General features: G+C 38.3%; 3 protein-coding genes across 3 annotated transcripts; 1 reads left to right on the forward strand and 2 right to left on the reverse strand.

Annotated features, from left to right (window-relative positions):
- The first annotated feature begins 4,798 nt into the window (after nucleotides 1-4,798).
- LOC117637804 (UPF0496 protein 4-like) lies at nucleotides 4,799-6,488 on the forward strand. The gene has a single exon (XM_034372824.1). The coding sequence runs from the start codon at nucleotides 4,974-4,976 to the stop codon at nucleotides 6,153-6,155; it is 1,182 nt and encodes a 393-aa protein (XP_034228715.1). The 5' UTR covers nucleotides 4,799-4,973; the 3' UTR covers nucleotides 6,156-6,488.
- A 1,931-nt stretch (nucleotides 6,489-8,419) lies between these two features.
- LOC117636410 (myosin-9-like) lies at nucleotides 8,420-10,283 on the reverse strand. The gene is made up of 2 exons (XM_034370892.1): nucleotides 10,002-10,283; nucleotides 8,420-9,895 (listed from the first exon to the last, which is right to left on the reverse strand). The coding sequence occupies exons 1-2, from the start codon at nucleotides 10,147-10,149 to the stop codon at nucleotides 8,586-8,588; spliced, it is 1,458 nt and encodes a 485-aa protein (XP_034226783.1). The 5' UTR covers nucleotides 10,150-10,283; the 3' UTR covers nucleotides 8,420-8,585.
- Nucleotides 10,284-14,504: 4,221 nt separating this feature from the next.
- LOC117637484 (early nodulin-20) lies at nucleotides 14,505-16,448 on the reverse strand. Its single transcript, XM_034372380.1, has 5 exons — nucleotides 16,075-16,448; nucleotides 15,825-15,940; nucleotides 15,178-15,600; nucleotides 14,757-14,842; nucleotides 14,505-14,726 (listed from the first exon to the last, which is right to left on the reverse strand). The coding sequence occupies exons 1-4, from the start codon at nucleotides 16,202-16,204 to the stop codon at nucleotides 14,771-14,773; spliced, it is 741 nt and encodes a 246-aa protein (XP_034228271.1). The 5' UTR covers nucleotides 16,205-16,448; the 3' UTR covers nucleotides 14,505-14,726; nucleotides 14,757-14,770.
- Nucleotides 16,449-19,447: the final 2,999 nt, after the last annotated feature.

The raw sequence follows: 19,447 nt of genomic DNA on the forward strand, positions 1-19,447 counted from the left end.
TTGTTTTTGTTTTTTGTAACTAGTTAAAGAGCTGTGGCGTGCATGTGGTCCTCTGTTTGAGATGAATGTGTCAAAAGTCAAGGGTCAAGGTTGACGGATATGGCGAATGGGCTATGCTGCTGTCTGGTTGGGGGGCTTTTAGGGTATGGTTGGTCTGGGTTAGTTAGCCGACCTTAAAATATTAAAATGGGCCCCACCCAACCGTTGAGATATTCAGCTCGGTCTCCTTGAAACAGCTTTACCAGTTCCTAAAAAAGTCTCCCTTTTATATTCGTCTACAAGTTGCAGAAAGATTATGTTCATAAATCAAATTGATGAAAAAAAAAAAATTATTAGCCCATTTTGGAGACAATATTTCAAATATAAGGATTTTATTAAATATTAGATAGATGATTTTTAATTCGTAAAATATAGTTGTTTGAAATTCCAAATTTTACGTAAGAGTTCGCAAGTTCTAGTCCTCCCTCTCTCGTTCACACGAATAAAAACCTATTTCAAAAATCTTTTGTTTATTTATGCTTACATTCTTGTCAAAATCCAAATCCATCTTTTCTGAACCATTCAACCCAAGTGGATGATAATTGATATTTAAATGACGTCGTGGAGAATTTAAATAATAAGTGAATGGCATCACCAAGAACTCAAAATTAAAAAAAACAATTTGAAGTGAAAAAATTGTCTGACTGTCTCTCAGCAACAGGACGAAGAAGAAGAGTGCTTTTCCAAACATCTCGTGAATGGCCGCATATAATTTTGACCCTCCTTGATCAAAACGACATCGGCACACACGTCCCATTCCCCCGCATCAAACTCATCTCTGGAAGCTCTTGACTCTTCTTGATCTTGAGTTTGACTCAGTCTTGAGGCCCAAGAAAGAACCATATCAATTTGTTTTTTTGGTATTTTTTAATATGTGCATAATTGTTTTATTTATTTATTTACAAAGCAATATTTTAATTATTTTAATGTACAAAAGGAAAACCAAACTCATACGCAAAAGGGCAAACACACTTCCTCAATCAACTAGATTAATCCACATATGTACATGTGCGTAATTGTTGAAACAGGTAATATTTAATTGGGTGAATGATGGGTTTCTTTCTTGGTTTTGGAAAAGGGAAAAAAGGGAGAAAAAGATTGAGTTTTTTCTTTGGTTATTTTGGGCAGAGAGACATATCCCAGATTTATTGTAAAAGGGAGACGTGTGAAAGAGCCAAACATGTACATTTCACAAAAGCCAGTCCCCACGTAGCGGGCCATGGTTATAATATATATTCGGGCCTTTAGCCATATAAATTAATATTTGAAGAATTCAAATAAAAAATAAAAATAAAAATAAAAACTTTCTTTCTTGTTATGTAAGTAGGAGCTTCTATATTCTTGTCAATATCAGTGTGATATGTGTGTAGAAATTTTTCATATATGTTTTTGATGAATTATTTTTACATATCTGTCAAACTGTGGTTCGTAAAAAGAAGACAAGCAGTATCCGAAAATAATATTAATTTCGAGGACAGCAACTTGCAATTTAATACAATGGTTCACAAGTTGTGGCTGCGTCAGATCATAGGTCCACACACATATCCCTAATTTGATACATCCATGGGAAGAAGAGGTTCTAATTCGAAGGAGGCCTTTCTTCTATATATGATGACTTGGTAGATTGTTTAGTCATTGGTCCTATTTTTTGTTTTGTTTTCTTGTTTCAAAAGCCCTATTAGTCATCTTAACATAATTTAATTATCACTAATAATTAACAAATTCACACATCAATTTATATGTAATTATTTGATTAACTCCTCACATCACATCAACATGATGCAACTACACAATGTATAAGTTCTTGGGTGTGACTATTTGAACCCAAATATTCCTCACTATATCCACCTTTTTAATGAAATATAATTTTCCTAATTTATCCTAATATAAATTAATAATAAAGAACATAATATTTAAAGCAAGAGACAAACTAACCCCAAAAAAAAAAAAAAACTATATCTATCCTCATCTCCTTCACCAATTTCCATATTTGAAAAATTGCATATTAAAAAGTGAAGGGAGCTGCATGAAGGCTAGAGGGGTCACCTCTAAGACACACATCTACCATCACCTTAATTCTTCCTTTTCGCTATACAATTTTCCTTTCAAGATTCACTAATTTTTCCTTAACCTTAGTTAACATATTCAAGTGTAACACTTCTGTCATACATGTACGCACATATTTTTTGAACTACTTTTATTTTTTCGTAGACTTTTTTTAAAGATACGGTAAAATACAAATTCTTTTTAATCAAGAACAAATGATTAGATCAAGTGTTAATAGTAAATTATTTTTGAGAAATATTTATTACTTTGTATTGTATAATGGAATTGACATCTGTTTTGTTCTTGAACATTGGAAGCTATAACAAGTGGAGCATTAAGCTATTAGTATTATTTTTTAATAAAAATATAAATTAGGCATGTCTTTTGTGAATAACACTATTCACGATATTTGTAATTGTGTCATGTGAAAAAAGTGAGCAATTCCAAGAACCAGTTAGGATACGGCGATATGATGTTAACTTTTTCATAAAGAATTTCGAGATTCCAAACCTTCGCACAAATACAAAATTAAAGGAAGATGAACTTTCTTGAAAATCAAGCATCCATCAACTTCTCTCAAAAATACTATTAGGACATTATTAAATTACCAAAAACCCTTTTGTTATGAGTTTTTTTTTTCTTTCCCGACATAAGCGATATTGGGAGAAGGAGTACACATACTGTTAAGATGTCATGAGAGTTTGAATCTAAAATCACTAATGACGCTAGACCCTGTTGGAGCATGTTTCACGAAAAAAAAAACAAAGTAAACTAAAGCTATTAGTGATGAAATTGGAGAAGAAAAAACATCCATTTTATGCATTTTTTTTCTACATGATACATAATATATTTTAATATTCTGTATTATTTAACAAGATTGATGTGCAAGTTATTTTGTTTTGTAGTAAACAAGATTGATGTAGTTGTCATTTATAATGGTATTTATACAGGATTTGACTTCAACTGTCATTTTCCAATTAGAAAATAATAATAATAATAATAATATAAAATTATCACGGAGCCAAAAAAAAACTTGAAATATCTGAAGCCTGCCAAGTGCCAGGCTAGCTTGAGCCCAAATTCTCAGTTTTGCAATCTCCAAGATGTAATTAAAATGGGATAATTGTCATTTAAAACTTGAAAACAATGCCTCATTTGAAATAAATGTTTGTTTAGAGATTTAATGTTTTTGGATAATTGAGATTATTAAAATAAATAAATAGATTTTCAGTGTCCCCTATCAATAATTTTCCTTTACTTTTGGGAAAAATAAAATAAAAATATTATTATATTCCCTTCTTGTGTGATATAATCTGCCCTAATTCAATGAAGAGGAGGCCTAGTCAGACTGAACTCCACGTCCTTGGAAAATGGGGGGCACCAAATCCACACGTGAACTCGTTTTCTTTAATCAACTTGCCTAAAGAGATTCTCTTTGTAAAGTAATTTTTGTTTTTTTTTTCATAGGTAATTCTCTTATAAATATTTCTTTTTATAGGTCGAATATTTTCCTTTTTTTCTTCTTCTTGGAATGCATGGTCGGAATTATTATTTTACTGCCCCCAATATTAGGACGACTGTCAAAAAGTCTCACCACTTCACCTGCCTTCTCAAGAAAGTACATAAATAGAAAAAGGTGACAAGATAAAAGAAATGGACAATTTTATCATCATTTCCCAAAGTTTGAAAATGTGATCAAGCATTTATTAATTACTTTGTCTTTAATCTTGTTTTAGCAGACGTCTTTTTCACGTAGCTAAGATCAATTGGCTAGGATAGTAAGCTTATTCTTGCACTCAAATTCCTAGTTTCTCTTTCATATTATCGGTGTTCTTGCCTATTTCGTAGTGTATAAATTGAGTCATGGTACAAAATTCTTATCTTTCCTTCTTGGTACAATGAAATTCATCTCTTCATCTTCCCTTTTCTCGTATTATGTCTCGTTGCTATATCAAGCCTGTTTTAAAAGTTAAACCTTAAAATTTGTTTAATGGTAGATCCTGTCCCTTTTGATGTTCACAACCTACTATTGACTTCAGCAGTTGATACTGGTGCGGGACCCACATAGCGAACAACATGCAAACTGGACGGGAATTTGACACTTCTTTTCTTCTACGAGAGAGGGACAATTTCGTCCGTTCAATTTTTAGAAAAGGATACACGTCATTCCCGTCATCTCGTCCGGCCTACATCCCCCGGGCCCCCTCTCACACCCTTTCTAGAAGGACCCGGTCAGTCAGTCAATCCCTCGCTCCACCTTCAATTTACGCGCCAACGAAGACCCAGCTGTACCGTCCACGTGTACACTCCCTCTGCACAACGACTTCGTCCTCATCCCCCACGTGGCACAACGTCAGCCCGTCCGTGCCCCCTCACCCTCGGCGAACAATAACACACAACCCCCACCAAGCCCAAAGTTACACGAAATCAACGGTCCAGATGCAACTTGATCTCAGATATCTGAGGACAGAAAGATTAACAAAACAAAGTAGGTAAATAAAGAAGTTAAAAGTTGGAGTTCCCAAATATATACATCGTGTTCAGTCCGTGTTTAGTTCGCGTTCAATAAACTTTGATTAGCAGAAAGTAAAGTAAAATTAATTACTGAGATTAAGTTTCCTAATTATGGTTTTAAAAAAAAACCCTTAATCTCATTTCTTCTCCAAACCCCGAACCTCATCCCACCATAAAACGCGGCACTCTCTCTCCATTTTTATCTTACTCTCCCCTCTTCTTTTTCTTCTTCTTCTTCTTCCACCTCCATTAAAGCTCTCTGTCTTTAGGGCTCGCTTCAATCCAACCAACATCCAAAACCAGAAAACCAAAAACGATTGAATTTGAATTTTGTAAATTTATCAAATTTGGGGGTTGTGTGATGTGAGAGAAGAATGCCAGCGACGGAATATCAAGGGTCGTCAGCTGGGTTCAACAATATTGGCCGTTCAATCTTCAGCCTCCGACGCGATCAGTTTAATTCAATGGAAGCCCATAGCCATAGCGGTGGTCAAGGAGCTGTAGACCTCGACTCTTTCCAAACCCACGTCGCCGATTGCTTCTTCCACCTCTCCTCTTCCTCCCAAGACATCCTCTCCCTCCAATGGCTCCGAGACCTCCTCGACGCCTTCCTCCAAATCCAGCAAGAATTCAAGAACCTCCTCCTCTCCTCCATCAACAAGCCCCTCCTCTCTAAGCCCACCGTCGACCGCTTCCTCTCCGACTACTTCGAGCGCAGCGTCAAGGCCCTCGACGTCTGCAACGCCATCCGCGACGGCATCGAGCAGGTGCGGCAGTGGCTTAAGCTCCTAGAAATCGTCCTGGTCGCCCTCGGCCGCGACAGGACGCTCGGCGAGGGCCAATTTCGTAGAGCTAAGAAAGCGCTCGTCGACCTTGCCATCGCAATGCTCGATGACAAGGACTCCTCCAACACCACCCTGGCCCACAGGAACCGCTCCTTCGGCCGGAACAACCCGACAAAGGATCACCAGCAGCACCGCTCCCTGGGCCACTTCCGATCTCTTTCCTGGAGCGTTTCACGGTCATGGTCGGCCGCGAGGCAGCTCCAGGCGATCGGAAATAATTTATACGCCCCGAGGCCGAACGAGATTGTGGCCTCCAACGGGCTCGCGCCCGCCGTTTTTACGGTGAATTCGGTTTTGCTCTTCGTAATGTGGGCCCTGGTGGCGGCGATCCCGTGCCAGGACAGGGGCTTGCAGGTGCATTTCACGGTGCCGAGGAGCTTCGCCTGGGCGGGGCCCATGCTGTCGCTGCACGAGCGGATTCTGGAGGAGTCGAAGCGGCGGGACCGGAGGAACGCCTGCGCGCTGCTGAAGGAGATTCATCAGATCGAAAGGTGCTCACGGCTGATCGGCGATCTCGCAGACTCGGTGCAGTTCCCGATCTCGGAGGATAAGGAGAGGGAGGTCCGGCAGAGAGTGCAGGAATTGTCGAGCCTGTGTGAGGGGATTAAGGAGGGTTTGGATCCCCTGGAACGGCAGGTCAGGGAGGTGTTCCATGGAATCGTGAAAAGCCGAACAGAGGGCATGGATTCTTATGGAAGACCGAATGAATGAAGAAGATGAGAGCAATCAATTTTTGGATTTGGGGGAGGTGGCGGCGGCGGCGGGCAATAAAATTTGGGTAAGGAGGAGGAGATATGACCTTTTTTTTTTTTTTTTTCTTCTTCTTTTTCTCTTGTAATTTAATCAGTGAAATCGATCAGCAATTACCATATATTGTGTATAGAAATTAGGATTATGCAAAGGAACCTACTTCTTGGAGGTTCATGTTTGCTGTTTTTTCTTCTTCTTCTTTTTTTACCCATTTTATCTTTCTGTTGTTGCTTATTTATTTTGCCTCTGTATAATGAAATTTCTAAGCATGCTTCTGGCTGCTGCTCTTTCTCATTTTGTGTTCAATTCTTGCACAAATTTTCGTTTGATCTCGAATGCTTACCGACTACGACATAGGATTTAGGTATTTGAATTTGAATCCTTATATCAATGTACGAAACGAAATCATCGAAATGTCTGATAATGACTCACTCTCTATGAGGGGGGCAATCTTTTGGCTTTCTTCGTCATTGGATTGCAATTACTTATATTTTGATTGATTGGTTACTGCAAAGTGAGAAGGCCCCAAAAAAAGAAAAAGAAATGTGCTGTTGATTGTTCTTGGAATTTTCTGCTTGCCATATTACAATAGGTAGCTTCAACCAGACAATCAGTTTCCAACTCTCTCTTTATGGAAAGGTTGTTATCAAGACTGCTTTTGACTTCCATATGCAGTTCAGTGAGGCTCAATGCATTCTAACCATTGGTAAATTGCTCTACCATTTCTATTGCAGCTGAGATTGATTGGTTTTTTTATTATATATATTATTTATTCTGGTTCCCTCGCTTTTATTGCAGGAATTTGACTATGATTTTTCCTCTAATGGAAACATATCCAAAGTTCTCAAAGAGGCTTTTGCCTATTTGCCGCAGTGGGGGGTGTAAATTTTTAAGCTCCTTGAACATAGTCCTTTGCTCTTTGGAGCTTGCCTTCTTCCCTTTTGCCTCCCTCCTATGTTCAGTCCTTGTATATTTAAGTTCCCTGTCTTTCTCCGCTGTTTCGAAATTAGTATCTTACTTATACAACCAAAATACTAGTTTTCCTACTGATGCTACTTGGTGTATGTGGTTCTGTTTGATCTCCACCTAAATGCAGCTCTGATACTTTGAAGCAGTCACATCTTGAAGTAGCTGGAACAGCTGCGCTAAGCTAAGGTCACTCACCTGCCCGTGTGGGGGCGATTCCTGACTCTGCATCAACAGCCAGGATTCTCTCACGTAGCGTTTTTCTAACCGGAAGCCTCTGACCGAATACGTCCTTTGCCACCTATTTTGACTACACCAGATATCAGAGGCATGAGCTAATCTTGTGCTTGATTTGAGCCAATTGGAATAGTCTTTGAAGATTGCATCAAAGCTATTGTTTAGGATATATATTTTAGATACACAAAGTTTTTGCAGATCATCCGTCGCTGTCTTATCCTCAATTTGGATTAGGGTGAAGAGTGCAGAGTTGGTAGCTTGTAGCATCAATCAACCAAGACTGCAGTTGCAGATTAGGCACGCAGCTTCTTCTTGCCCTACCTACCTCGTCAAAATGAGAGGCTTCCAGAGCAGTTGACCCCCCCTATTGGGAAAAAACTCATGGTGAGCTGTTGCTTCAATGTAGGCTTTAAATGCTAAAAGCTAATTCTTGTCTTTTCTTGGTTTGGAGCTTCAAATTCCATGTTATGTGTTGACAATGTTTTGCATTTTGGAAGGTGGATTAATGCAGTCATTTGCAAAGCTACGATACATGGCTTCATGAGCTGTTAAGCCATTAATAATACCAATAGCTCTTCTTGTTTTTCACGTTCCAATTTCTGCAAGCCAATTTATGGGACCAGACGTAACAGCACGTAAAACTGCCCAAATTCAATGCTGGCTAAGAGTGTGTCTGAAGCAAAGGCTTAGCCAAGTTGGTTAAAGCGGATGTGCTCTTCATTCTGCACCTGAGTTCAAATACCCTCTTCCCTATCGCTTGTATAAATAAAAATAATAATAAAAAAGTCGCTTAAGCCTAAAAGTTTGTATAAATTTGATGTGTTTGGCATTTTATATCATGCTAATAATGAAAATAAATAACAAGAGGAAAAAAAAAAGGAAGGAGGCAAAAGGCTTTTCTAATCTTGATGATGTTAGTTTTTTTGTGTGGTCAATTATCTTGATGATGTTAGTTGAAGTGTGCCAGATGTATAATATGTGTGTGCACGTCCTATTGAAAACCGAATACTTGTACCTTTCGCTTGGACCAGGGAATTCAAGACTAATAATGAATTTGAAAATTACAGAACGTAAAATAACGAGATTTAACATTAACATAATGGATCATAAGTTAACTTACAATCCCAAAAAAGAGGTAAAGTTGAATATACAAGAGAGAGGGAGAGCGGGAGCTCTGAAACACAGAAGCTATCTTTTTCTATTTCTAATCCTGTTAATTGCTACCATGACTAGGGAAACAATTAGTGCTGAACCTGCAATGATGAATGGAGAGCACAGCAGATTAGATTTCTCCAAACGAGGAGGCGTCTTCTCTAGATCATCACCTGATTTCTCAACTTCCTTCTCTTTCATGTGTTCTTCATTGGTTCCTGCTTCTTGAATTTCATTTCCATGGCTTCCTTCTCCTTTGACAGGTAACTGATTGCTAGCAGGACCTTCTTTGATGGGTTCTTGCTTTTGCAGCTGAGCAACATCTCCTTCTGTACTAATTCCATCTGTAGTCTCTATCTGTTGAGCTTGAGCTTCTTGTTGTGTGGTTAATGTATCTCCTGCAGATTTTGATGAGTCACTGCTCTCTCGTCTACTACGAAGGTCATCCTCCAGCCCCGCATTTCGCTTTTCGCTTAGATCAGCTTCTGGACTTCTCTGCTTCTGCACCTGCTCTTCCAATTTGGGGAGCTCAGAACCCTTCTGTTCAGTGTGATGTATGGTTGCCTGAGTTTCTTGCGATGGCTTAGCAACTTCTTGACTTACTTGAGTGCCTGTATCTTCCTTCATTGTCTCTTTAGCATCCTCAGTCTTTGGCACCTTATAATCAGTTACAATTTGTTCTGTGCCTAATTCCTTTCTAGCAACCGTCTCTTTCTCAAAACCATCAGCTTCTTCAATCTTCGCAATCCTTGCCATTTTTGGCTCTTCTCTATTTCTCGATACAGACTTTTCTGTCTCTTGCATACTCTGCATCTTCGAAGCTCTAGCTTCTTCCTGATTTTTTCCCCCACTCATGTGCTTCCCAAGAACTCCATCAGCTACAGTTTCTTTCTTGGACACCTCTTCATCAACTTCTTTTCCCTTGATCTGACGATTTTCTTCCATTTTCTTTTCCTCAGCCTCAACAAATTCTACCTCAAGTTTCCCCCTAGAACCATTTTTTTCAGGAACCTCTTCAGCTGCAGGTTGTGCCATCTGCTGTGTTTCTAGTCCTTTATCCACCCCATCATCTTTCACTTCCTCAATCCCAACCCCTCGAATACCTTTCTCTGATTTTGGCATGACGATGGTGAGAGTTGATTCGTGTTCCTTAAACTTGGCCTTGATTCGATCCAAAACCACTCCATCCGGAATCCGAAAGACTTTTCTGAAACTCCTTATCTCCACCTCTTTCTTGTGCATTATCCATCTTATCATCACCTTCTCTTGAACTGGCTTTTTCCCACTAATGGCAATATGAGTCCCATCTTCATTTATGTCAATTTCAATATGCTGTCTTCTATAACCTACATTTATCCAAAGAAAGTTATAAAAAAAAAAAATGCTTGCAACACACACACACACACACATACACAGAACAAATATTAAGGAATAATTGAAAATGATATTAACCTTTGAGATGACCAGTGAGGACGAAGGTAGTTTCGGTTTCTTTCGATATGAAAAGAGGATCGGAATTGTCTTTGGCAATCCGAAAGTTGGCAGAAGAAACATGATCATCTATGTTATGGGTGATCTTGAGTCTCAATTCTAGATCCATTGGTGGGGTTGATTTTCTTATCAGAAATCAATTTTAGGAACTCCAAAATTTAAACTACTCATTTGGGTAGCAGAATGTGCACGTGTGAGAGGGGAATGTTAATAGAGCCCATATTGTCTTTTATTGAGCATATGAAACAAAGCACATATTCATTGCTTCCTAATATGGCATTCTTGAAGGCGTTTAGGACGGTTAAAATCCACAGCTTTCCGAAATGTGGGTTGCCTTGGCGGGAAGTTAACGGCTCTGTGTTTGATACCAAAATGAAGTTCAAGCCATGCGTGTTCATATTGAACACGTATGTTGAAGAAAAATGTGAATTTCCCAATATTATTTCACCATCATTATTTAAATAATGAGGTTTTATTATTTTAGTTTTGACCTATTCGAGACGCGGTGTCTCTTAATTACAATCTGTTACTTCAAGGGAATACCCTTTTATGTCATCATAAAGAAACATAACGTGTGTTTTTTATTTTGCGGCTGCTCCGAAGTCAAACGTAAGGGTGCCTACATATCCCTTGCGGGAATCAAACTACTCCTAGATCAAGGAATTGCATTGAATAAGTGACTCCTTGCAAAAAGAAGGATTTGAATGAATTTGATTGAAAAAGTATTCGAGTGAATTCAGCTGAATAAACCAGGAATTCGATATGGAATTGTGTTTGAGTTGTGTTTGGGCCAATTTGGTTAAGAATAAACTAGAGATTCTGTTTGGATTCAAGATCTGGCCAGTTGCATCTAGATTGAGTCTTTAGATTGCCTACGTACCCTTCATAAGGGATCAAACCAATAAAGTTCGAAATTTTGGAAATTAATGGGTAAGTGTGGCCTACTAATTTAGAATTTGTGTCTTTGAAACGATTTGGAGATTTTTACGATTTTCATAGCCAAATGACCCATGGGAAAAATTGGATGGTTTTGTACTATTTTTCTTATTGTCAATGTCCAAGAAAATAATGCACAATTTTGATGAACCCGCTAAATTTCTAAAATTGACATTTGCATTTGGTAAAGTGTTTGGGCGAATTTGGTTATGATAAAATAGGAATTCAAATTTGGTTGCAGTTGCATCTAATGGGATGCTAGACTGCCTGCGTACTCTTGACAGAATCAAACCGACGTAGTTCCAAAAAGATTCTTTAATTTGCGTGGTTTTGTACCACTTGGGTTTGTGACATGGTTTTGTACCACTTGGGGTTTTGGCTTGGTTTTGTACCACTTGGAATTTGACGTAGTTTTGTACCACTTGGGATTTGGGGTAGTTTTGTACCGCTTGGGATTTGGTGTAGTTTCGTACCACTTGAGTCTTCACTTGACGATTTGGGAATTGATGGGCCTTTTTAATTTTGAGGCCATTATTCCATAATTTGTGGATCTGAGACTTTGCACCAACTGTTTCCCGTTTGGATTTTTAATAGACGAGTCCATTGTGCTTGAGACTTGCAATAGAACATGCCCATTGTATTTTAAACCGTTAAGTCTTGGGATGTTGGCTTGAGATATGAAGTTTGAGCTCATTGGGTCTAAAGCCCATTTTGTTATCCCTTTCTTTTTACAACTTCTTACCGGGCCTGCAATTGTCAAGGTTTGAGGTGAGCACTTCTTGTTTTTGCTTTAAACCAGTTGATAAGCCCAACCCAACTTCCTTGCATTGGTCTCTCTGCACTTCTTTTTGTTTTGTTTTTGTAGTGTCATAGCCCTAGAAATTGATGTCACATAAATTTTGAGGCCATTATTCCATAATTTGTGGATCTGAGACTTTGCACCAACTGTTTATGGCATGAAGGAAAACAAAGCTTTTGTCACATCCCGGGATCAACTCCGCCGTAGCACGATATTGTCCGCTTTGGGCCCCCCTCTCTGCCTTCACGGTTTTATTTATGGGAACTCACGTGCAACTTCCCAGTGGGTCACCCATCCTGGGATTTCTCTGGCCCCCAACTTGCTTAACTTCAGAGTTCCTACGACTCCAAAGCCAGTGAGCTCCCAAAAGGCCTCGTGCTAGATGGATGTGGGTGTGCACATATAAGGCACATCACCCCCTCTCCGTTGGTTGATGTGGGATCTTACAATCCACCCCCCTTAAGGGTCCGACGTCTACGTCTACACACTCGCACTACACGGCAGAGTGGCTCTGATACCAAATTGTCACATCCCGGGATCAACTCCGCCGTAGCACGATATTGTTCGCTTTGGCCCCCCCTCTCTGCCCTAACGGTTTTGTTTCTGGGAACTCAAGAGCAACTTCCCAGTGGGTCATCTATCCTGGGATTGCTCTGGCCCCCAACTCGCTTAACTTCGGAGTTCCTACGACTCCGAAGCCAGATGGATGCAGGTGTGCACATATAAGGCACATCACCCTCTCTCCGTTGGTTGATGTGGGATCTTACAACTTTCTTCCTTGTTCTCCTTGTCGGTGGTAGAGTCCTTGAATTTATTTGATTCAAGGCTTTGATTTTGATTCAAAACCAAAGGCAATCATGTGGTAGGCCTTCTTGGATTTCCTTCTTGCTGGCGTTAGGACTTGTTAGGTTGCCGCATGCCAAGAGAAGAAGAAGTGCTTTTGTTTCTTTGCTTTTTGCTTGTAGCCAGGTCAGACTTGGTGACAGGACCTGACTCAAATTCCACTTTGGAATTTGAGCCAAACCCTGTGCATGTCCGACATCTGATAGATGCCTGGCACATTTGACCAAAATGCCCTTCTAAGTTTCCTAAATTCTTTTTCTTCAAGCTTGACTCCTGCCGAAAATTCGGCAGAGTCTTCCCTAACTCCGAAGCCAGTGAGCTCCCAAAAGACCTCGTGATAGATGGAGGTGGGCATGTACATATAAGGCACATCAACACCTCTCTATTGGTCGATGTGGGATGTTACACTTGGAGTTGTGACTTGCCCTTGTGATGGGTTTGAGATGGTTTTCACCATCATATGAGATCAATCCTTACGGATTGTTTTGGGTGCTTTAAGCCTCGCAGTGACTTGTTTTGGATGCTTTAAGCACTGCTAAGAGAGAGGCCTTGCGGTAGGGGTGGGCATTGGAACCGAAGAACTGATCAACTGAACTAAACCGGACTGGAAAAAATTGAAAGAAACTGTGTTAATAAAAAAAAGTCAAACCCAATTCAAAAAACTGAACTGAACTGATTCTAACCGATTCCAATTCCGATTCTATACCCCAACAAATCGAACCGGGCCGAACTGAACCAGCCAAATATATAAATAAATAAAATTTTTTTAATCCAATACTATATTTTTAATCTCATAACTAATATTTACCCAAGCTCAATTTCAAAACATCTCTCTTTTCTAGCCTCAATATTTCTTTTTGTATGAAATTGGATTATTTATTAATTTTCAAGTCAGAATAAATAAATTTTCAGTTGAAATCTGCATAAACTTGTGTAGTACTAGCCCATAGACTTGCTTTTGGTTGCATTTTGGGCCTTCCCGAAATATGTGTGTTCATATTAACTACTCTCTTGATCAATCTAAATTCTCATTTTTCAAGTATTAAATTTCGGATTTTAATGTGAAAGCCACGCTAGTTTTGATTCTTTTTGTTTTACTAATCGCACAATTTATACTCCTCTGAACTTTGAATCAATCAAATGAATTTTAGTGCCTGACAAAAGAAAGATTGAAGTTCAAGACTCCTTTTCTACACTCTCTCAAGCTCAACTCGAGGTGTTTCGTTTAAGGATATGAAAAGAAAGAAAAGAAAACAAGGGACATAGTCAAAAGTTAACAAAAAAAAGGTTGTCACGTTGAAAATTATTACTGAAACAAGTTATACTCCCAGAATAGAGTCTACCAGAAAAGGCTTCATCATTGCATTGCATCTGTAATTCTCTTCAGGGCAACAACATAATCATTTATTCCATCATGTGAATATCAATTAAACTTGGATTCTATGTAGTTCTTCTTCTGTTCACCCTAAGTTGAGAGGTAAGGCAGGCACTATGCCCACCACTTATCCAGCCACAGGCAAACATTGAGTTGTTCAGATTCTAAATATTTTCTTTAAATTTTTCATTCAAAAACATATTTTTCTTGCAAATTTATATGGGGAAATGGATCATCTTTCTTGAAGTTTATATGGAGAAATGGATCACAGGTCATGAGAGTGATTAAAATGGTTCAGAACATCATTCCTTTTGGCATTGTTGGGATCCAAAGTGCATACCTCAACCACCAGCCCACCAAATTGCTTTAGGTACCAATATGCTGGGTTACTTTAGTCAATTGATTGCTTTATGACTTTCAAATTTTAAATTCTTCCAAAAAACAAAAAAAAAAACAGAAAGAAGCAGAAGAGGAAAAGAGCAGGATAAAGTAGAAAAAGAGAGAGTAGCAATTGATTGCATGCCAAAATTAAAGGAGCAAAAGTGGTAATGATTTCCAAAGTAGGGACTAAGAGCATCTCAATACATGGTAAATAATCATCACTCTTAAAGTTACTTTAGACTCAAACACCACACTGCCTCTCTGCTCTGCCTGATCAAGATTTACCCTACACCAGATTTAATTTACTTACACATATTACAAACCATCTCTCTCTCTCTCTCTCTCTCTCTCTCTCTCTCTCTCTCTCTCTCTCTCTCTCTTCTCTTCCTTACCTTTTTACAGCATCAGGAAAAAAACCACACAAAATAGAGCCATTTCCATTTGAAGAGCAAATAACCCCACCAACACCTGCAGTTTCCACCCACAGTCAGTACAAAAGAAACCCAATCAACATCCCATCAAAACTCGAAGTAAAAAAGTAAAAATAGAACATTTACACAACATTTTTCATTATCAACTGCATATAGATGTACATTTTCATGTATGTAAGCATATGTGCATACTTCATTATTATGTACTGTGCTAAATTTACAAATGAACAAATATAATGAGATCAAGAACCTATAACCAATAACTTTACACATACAATACTAATCGAAATTTGAACATCTAACTCAAAATCAATTAACGACGAGCGAATCATCCGATTGAAAATTTTAAAAAGATAGAGAAAATTGAGGTACCTGCCCCTGGTGGCCAGAAGTTGGTAAAGGGCGTATTGTAGCAGAGTCAACTTCACCAGTAGGCAGAGGAACTGCAGGGTTGCTGTTAATAAATGGCATACCACCACCACCACCTTTGTCTGGTACAGCCACTGAAGAACTCACGCTTGGTTGTGGGCTGGGAGAGAAGGAAACTTGGCGAGGGTGGAATGGCCATGGATATGATGGAGAAGATGACACTGCACCTCCTCCACCCGAGCTTGGTGTTGGGGAAGCCATTGGAGGAAGCTGTGGAGAAGTTGTTGAACTTGAACTTCCTTGTGGTGCTGCTGCTGAGGAAGAGGAGGAGACTCTGATAGCCAGCTTTTGGGTCTCTTGGCATGTTTTGAGCATAGAGCCATTGTTGAAGGCAAAGTAGAAGAAACCAGGGCGTGATGGGTGCCACTTTTGCAAATGTAACAAGAATTTTGGTAAGAAAGCTAAAATATTTTAGACAATTATGACATACCCAGATGGAAACTACTTCTTTTGAGAATTTTCTTGAAAACATAAGTTCAAAACAGAGTAAATTGAACTATTTCTCAGAAAAAATCAGAAAAAAGAAAAAAGAAAAAGGTTTTTTTAAGTGTGTGTATGAGAGAGAGAGAGAGAGAGAGAGAGAGGGATACCGTGTAGGAGGTGGAGTCAGGTTTGTTAAGAAGTGTGGCTTGAGTGAAATTGCAGAGATCGAAGGCTCTTTGGTTCTGGAAAATGTAGAGGTTGTGCTGATACTTGTGCTTAAAAACTGAAATGCTCAAGACAAAAAGTGTTAGAAGGGAGCCTAAGTAAAACAATGCTTAATTAATTCAACCAAAAAAAATAAAAGTTTCAAGTTCTTGAATTTGTTGGGGTTTTTTCTTTTCAATTTGGAGTACTTACTGATGGAGTCTCCTACATGAACAGTGGGGTTTTTCCACTCTGAAACCCCATCTACTAGTATTGTGGTGGAGTGAGAATGCTGGAAGAGAAAAGAGAGCAAACACAGGAGGATGAGCATGGAGAGCTTCATGAAGAGCTTCTCTTTTGAATCTTTTTTTGTTGTCACAGCAAAATATTAGATTAGACAGAGGCTTTGGTCCTTTGTAGCCTTGCTATCCCTGCCTCCTTCCTGCTTCTGGGTTTTTGACAAAGAAAAAAGGGTTTTTGAAAAATGTGAAAAGAGAACTCTGAGAGGAGGAGAGTGGCATAGAGACTGTTAAAATGTCAGTGGTGCTTGGCTTTTTCATGGGAAGAGTATGAATGGATGACAGACATAAATGTTGGAGATTGTGTGGTGTGTTTCTCATTATTTTAAACAGTGAAAGGTTGAATCATCTTGTTGGTAGAAAAATTTACCCTTAAAGAACAAAGCTTTTAAGAATTATATATGATTAAAAAAGGAAAAGTTTGAGAAGTGATTATGAGAAGTTTGGGTGGCTCTGATTGTTGATGATGGGCATTATTATTCTAAAATGATTAGCTCAGTGATTATCAACCTGCAGTCTACATTTTCAATCCAAATAAACTAATGTCTTGGGGGGTGAGGAGTGGAAATCACTTTCTTTTATGAGGCCCTTTTTAAATTTTAATTTATTTAATCCATAAATAATGTAATTAGGCTCGTACTTTGATGCATAAAATAAGGTTAAGGGAATAAAATCTTTAAAGTCTCATTCTTTTCCTTCTTTTTATCTCCTCCTCCTCCTCCTTTTCCCAAATTATATAGTTGTGGTGAGAATGGAGGACCAGAGATGTGAGAATCCTCTTCTTGGCTTCTGGCAAAGCCAACAGCAATCTGCCATGTTATAAAGACAAACGGAAAGCAACTTCTCCTTACCAATTATCAGAGCTTTTGGAGGCTTGGTAAACTCAAACTGTCATCAATTCAAACACCCTACCTTTTCAATTTCTAATCTTTTGAACTCCAAAATATATAAAACCAACAAGGAATTTGTAGCTCCACTCAAGATAACATTTACTCCCACTGTAGCTTAAACTTAAAATCAGCAGGATCTGTCTAAGGTGAGAGCAGAACTTCAGTGAGTTGGTCTTATTGCGCAGACGTGAGAGTAGAACTTCAGTGAGTTGATCTTATTGCGTGCTAAGTGGCAAGACAATCCAATTAATAAAATGGAATATGCATTTAAATGTTGGCACATCATTATCTTTTAACTTAATTGTTTTGCCATTTTGTAGTGTCGCATGAAAGACTCTGCAAAAGTTTTGGTTTCCATGTGGTGTTGTGGTCATCAATCACAATTGTAGTGTCGCATGAAAGACTCTGCAAAAATTTTGGTTTCCATGTGGTGTTGTGGTCATCAATCACAATGTTAAGGGCTCGTTAAGTTGGTAGGACGAGTAGTTTGAGAAGTGACAATAGTACCATTTAAAAGTTTTAACGAAGAAATTAAGAAGTTGCTAATAATTCATTATTATTGCTTCAAGTACATTGCATTTCATACAAGAGTGTGAGGTGAGTATAAAAAATAAAAAAAATATAAACAACTAAACAAATGATATTATGAGAGTGAGATTTTGAACATAAAAATTTGAGAAATAATTACGTACTCTTGATTATTTGAGTTACAAACTCCTTAACATTGTGTTTAGTTTTATGGGAAGGGCCTCATGTAATGTAAGTTTTGGCCTAACACCTTGGCACTGCAATGCAAATTGCATAGAAAGAAGAAGAGTGGCGTGGAGGCAGAGAGAGCAACACATGCCTGCAAAAGCAAACCTTAAATTTGGTTTGTATTTGTCGATGAGGCCAGTGGGCCGATTCCTACTGATATTAGCCAAACGACAAGAAGCTACAATACAATAGCACCGGGCAGGAGGGACCACAAGACAAACACAACGCAGTAAGCTTCCAAAGGATAAAATAGAAAACTATAAATAACTAGGACCCAAAGCACAGAAAATAGAGGTGAGGGAACGAAAATAATAAGAGAAAAAAGCCTCCATCAGTTTACTTTTTTTTTTTTTTATCTATCAGCTCAGCTCAACCAGTTTTTCTTTGAAACTGTTTTTATTTTTATTTTAATTTTAATGTAAGTGATAGTTTGGATTATGATGCTAAATATCATTTTTCACTGGGCTGTTGGCACTTGCTTTCAAGTTATTAGTGATGGGAGATCGGTTTTGTGATGTTAAATCTTTTAAATTAAACAAAGGGAAATAAGAAATACTTTAAAAAAAAAAAAAGATAAATGAAATAAGAAGTGAGAGGGGTAAGGAATCAGCAGATTAACCAAAATTAAGAAAATTAAAATCATTATCAATAGTGTAGGGCAGAGCATTTGGAAATGTAATATACTTCATCTCAACCATGGTAAAACCTACTCCTATTTAGAGATGATCTATGATACCTGACCCAGGAAAAAAAATACATATTTGTCAGTAGTTTTATTAATTCTAATTCTTTAGAGCCACTCTAGCCAAACTCAACTGGTCGAGTCTGTATTCTTCCTCTCTCATTTGTGAAATCTTTTTACTTGAACTTCTTTCGGCCTGCGTGCCCTTATGGGTTTATGTTCTGTTAGTCTTTTTTTTCCGCATTAAAAAAAAAAAAAAAAAAAAGGGCATTTGACTTGGTCTTTGGGAGCAAGGCCCATTGCAGACAAGAGCTGAAAAGGCAAAGCAACTCTTTCACAAATAAAGGTATGGATGAAAAGGCGTTTCGAAAATGGAAATTGTCACCTAATCTAAAATATTTTTCTTGTACTAGGAGGGTTTCAAGTAAAATGAATTTAAATTTGTAGGGTGGAGCCGAGAAGTATTGATGAATCTCTTGTTATGATGCGACATGCCAATTCTGCTCCTTGTCTATTAATTCGTCACGAGGATGAGCCTCTACATTTTATGTATTGCATTTGGTTCATGAACTTGAGCACATAGAGTAGATGTCAAATCTTATTCTAATTAATGATGAACAAGGATATTCATTGACAAACACCAGCATTCTCCACATGATGACGCGATCGAGAAAGATAAAAGTAAACAAACACACAACAATTCAATAACGCGATCGAGAAAGATAAAAGTTCTCAAATAGTTTGAAGCCAACTCTGCTGCTGTTCTTCGATCCTATATTCTTCGATCCTACTCTTCCATAATTTTTTCTCTTTTTCGATCCTATATTCTTCTTTCCTACTCTTCCATGACATGTGGTAGCAACTCTGCTGCTATTCCCAATGTTACCAATCATCTTTCTAAATTGTTGTCTTACATGAAATGGGCTTATCTACTTTATCCCCAACAACACAAAATCACA

Source organism: Prunus dulcis, chromosome 8 (genome assembly GCF_902201215.1).
Source record: "Prunus dulcis chromosome 8, ALMONDv2, whole genome shotgun sequence".
Lineage (NCBI taxonomy): Eukaryota > Viridiplantae > Streptophyta > Magnoliopsida > Rosales > Rosaceae > Prunus > Prunus dulcis.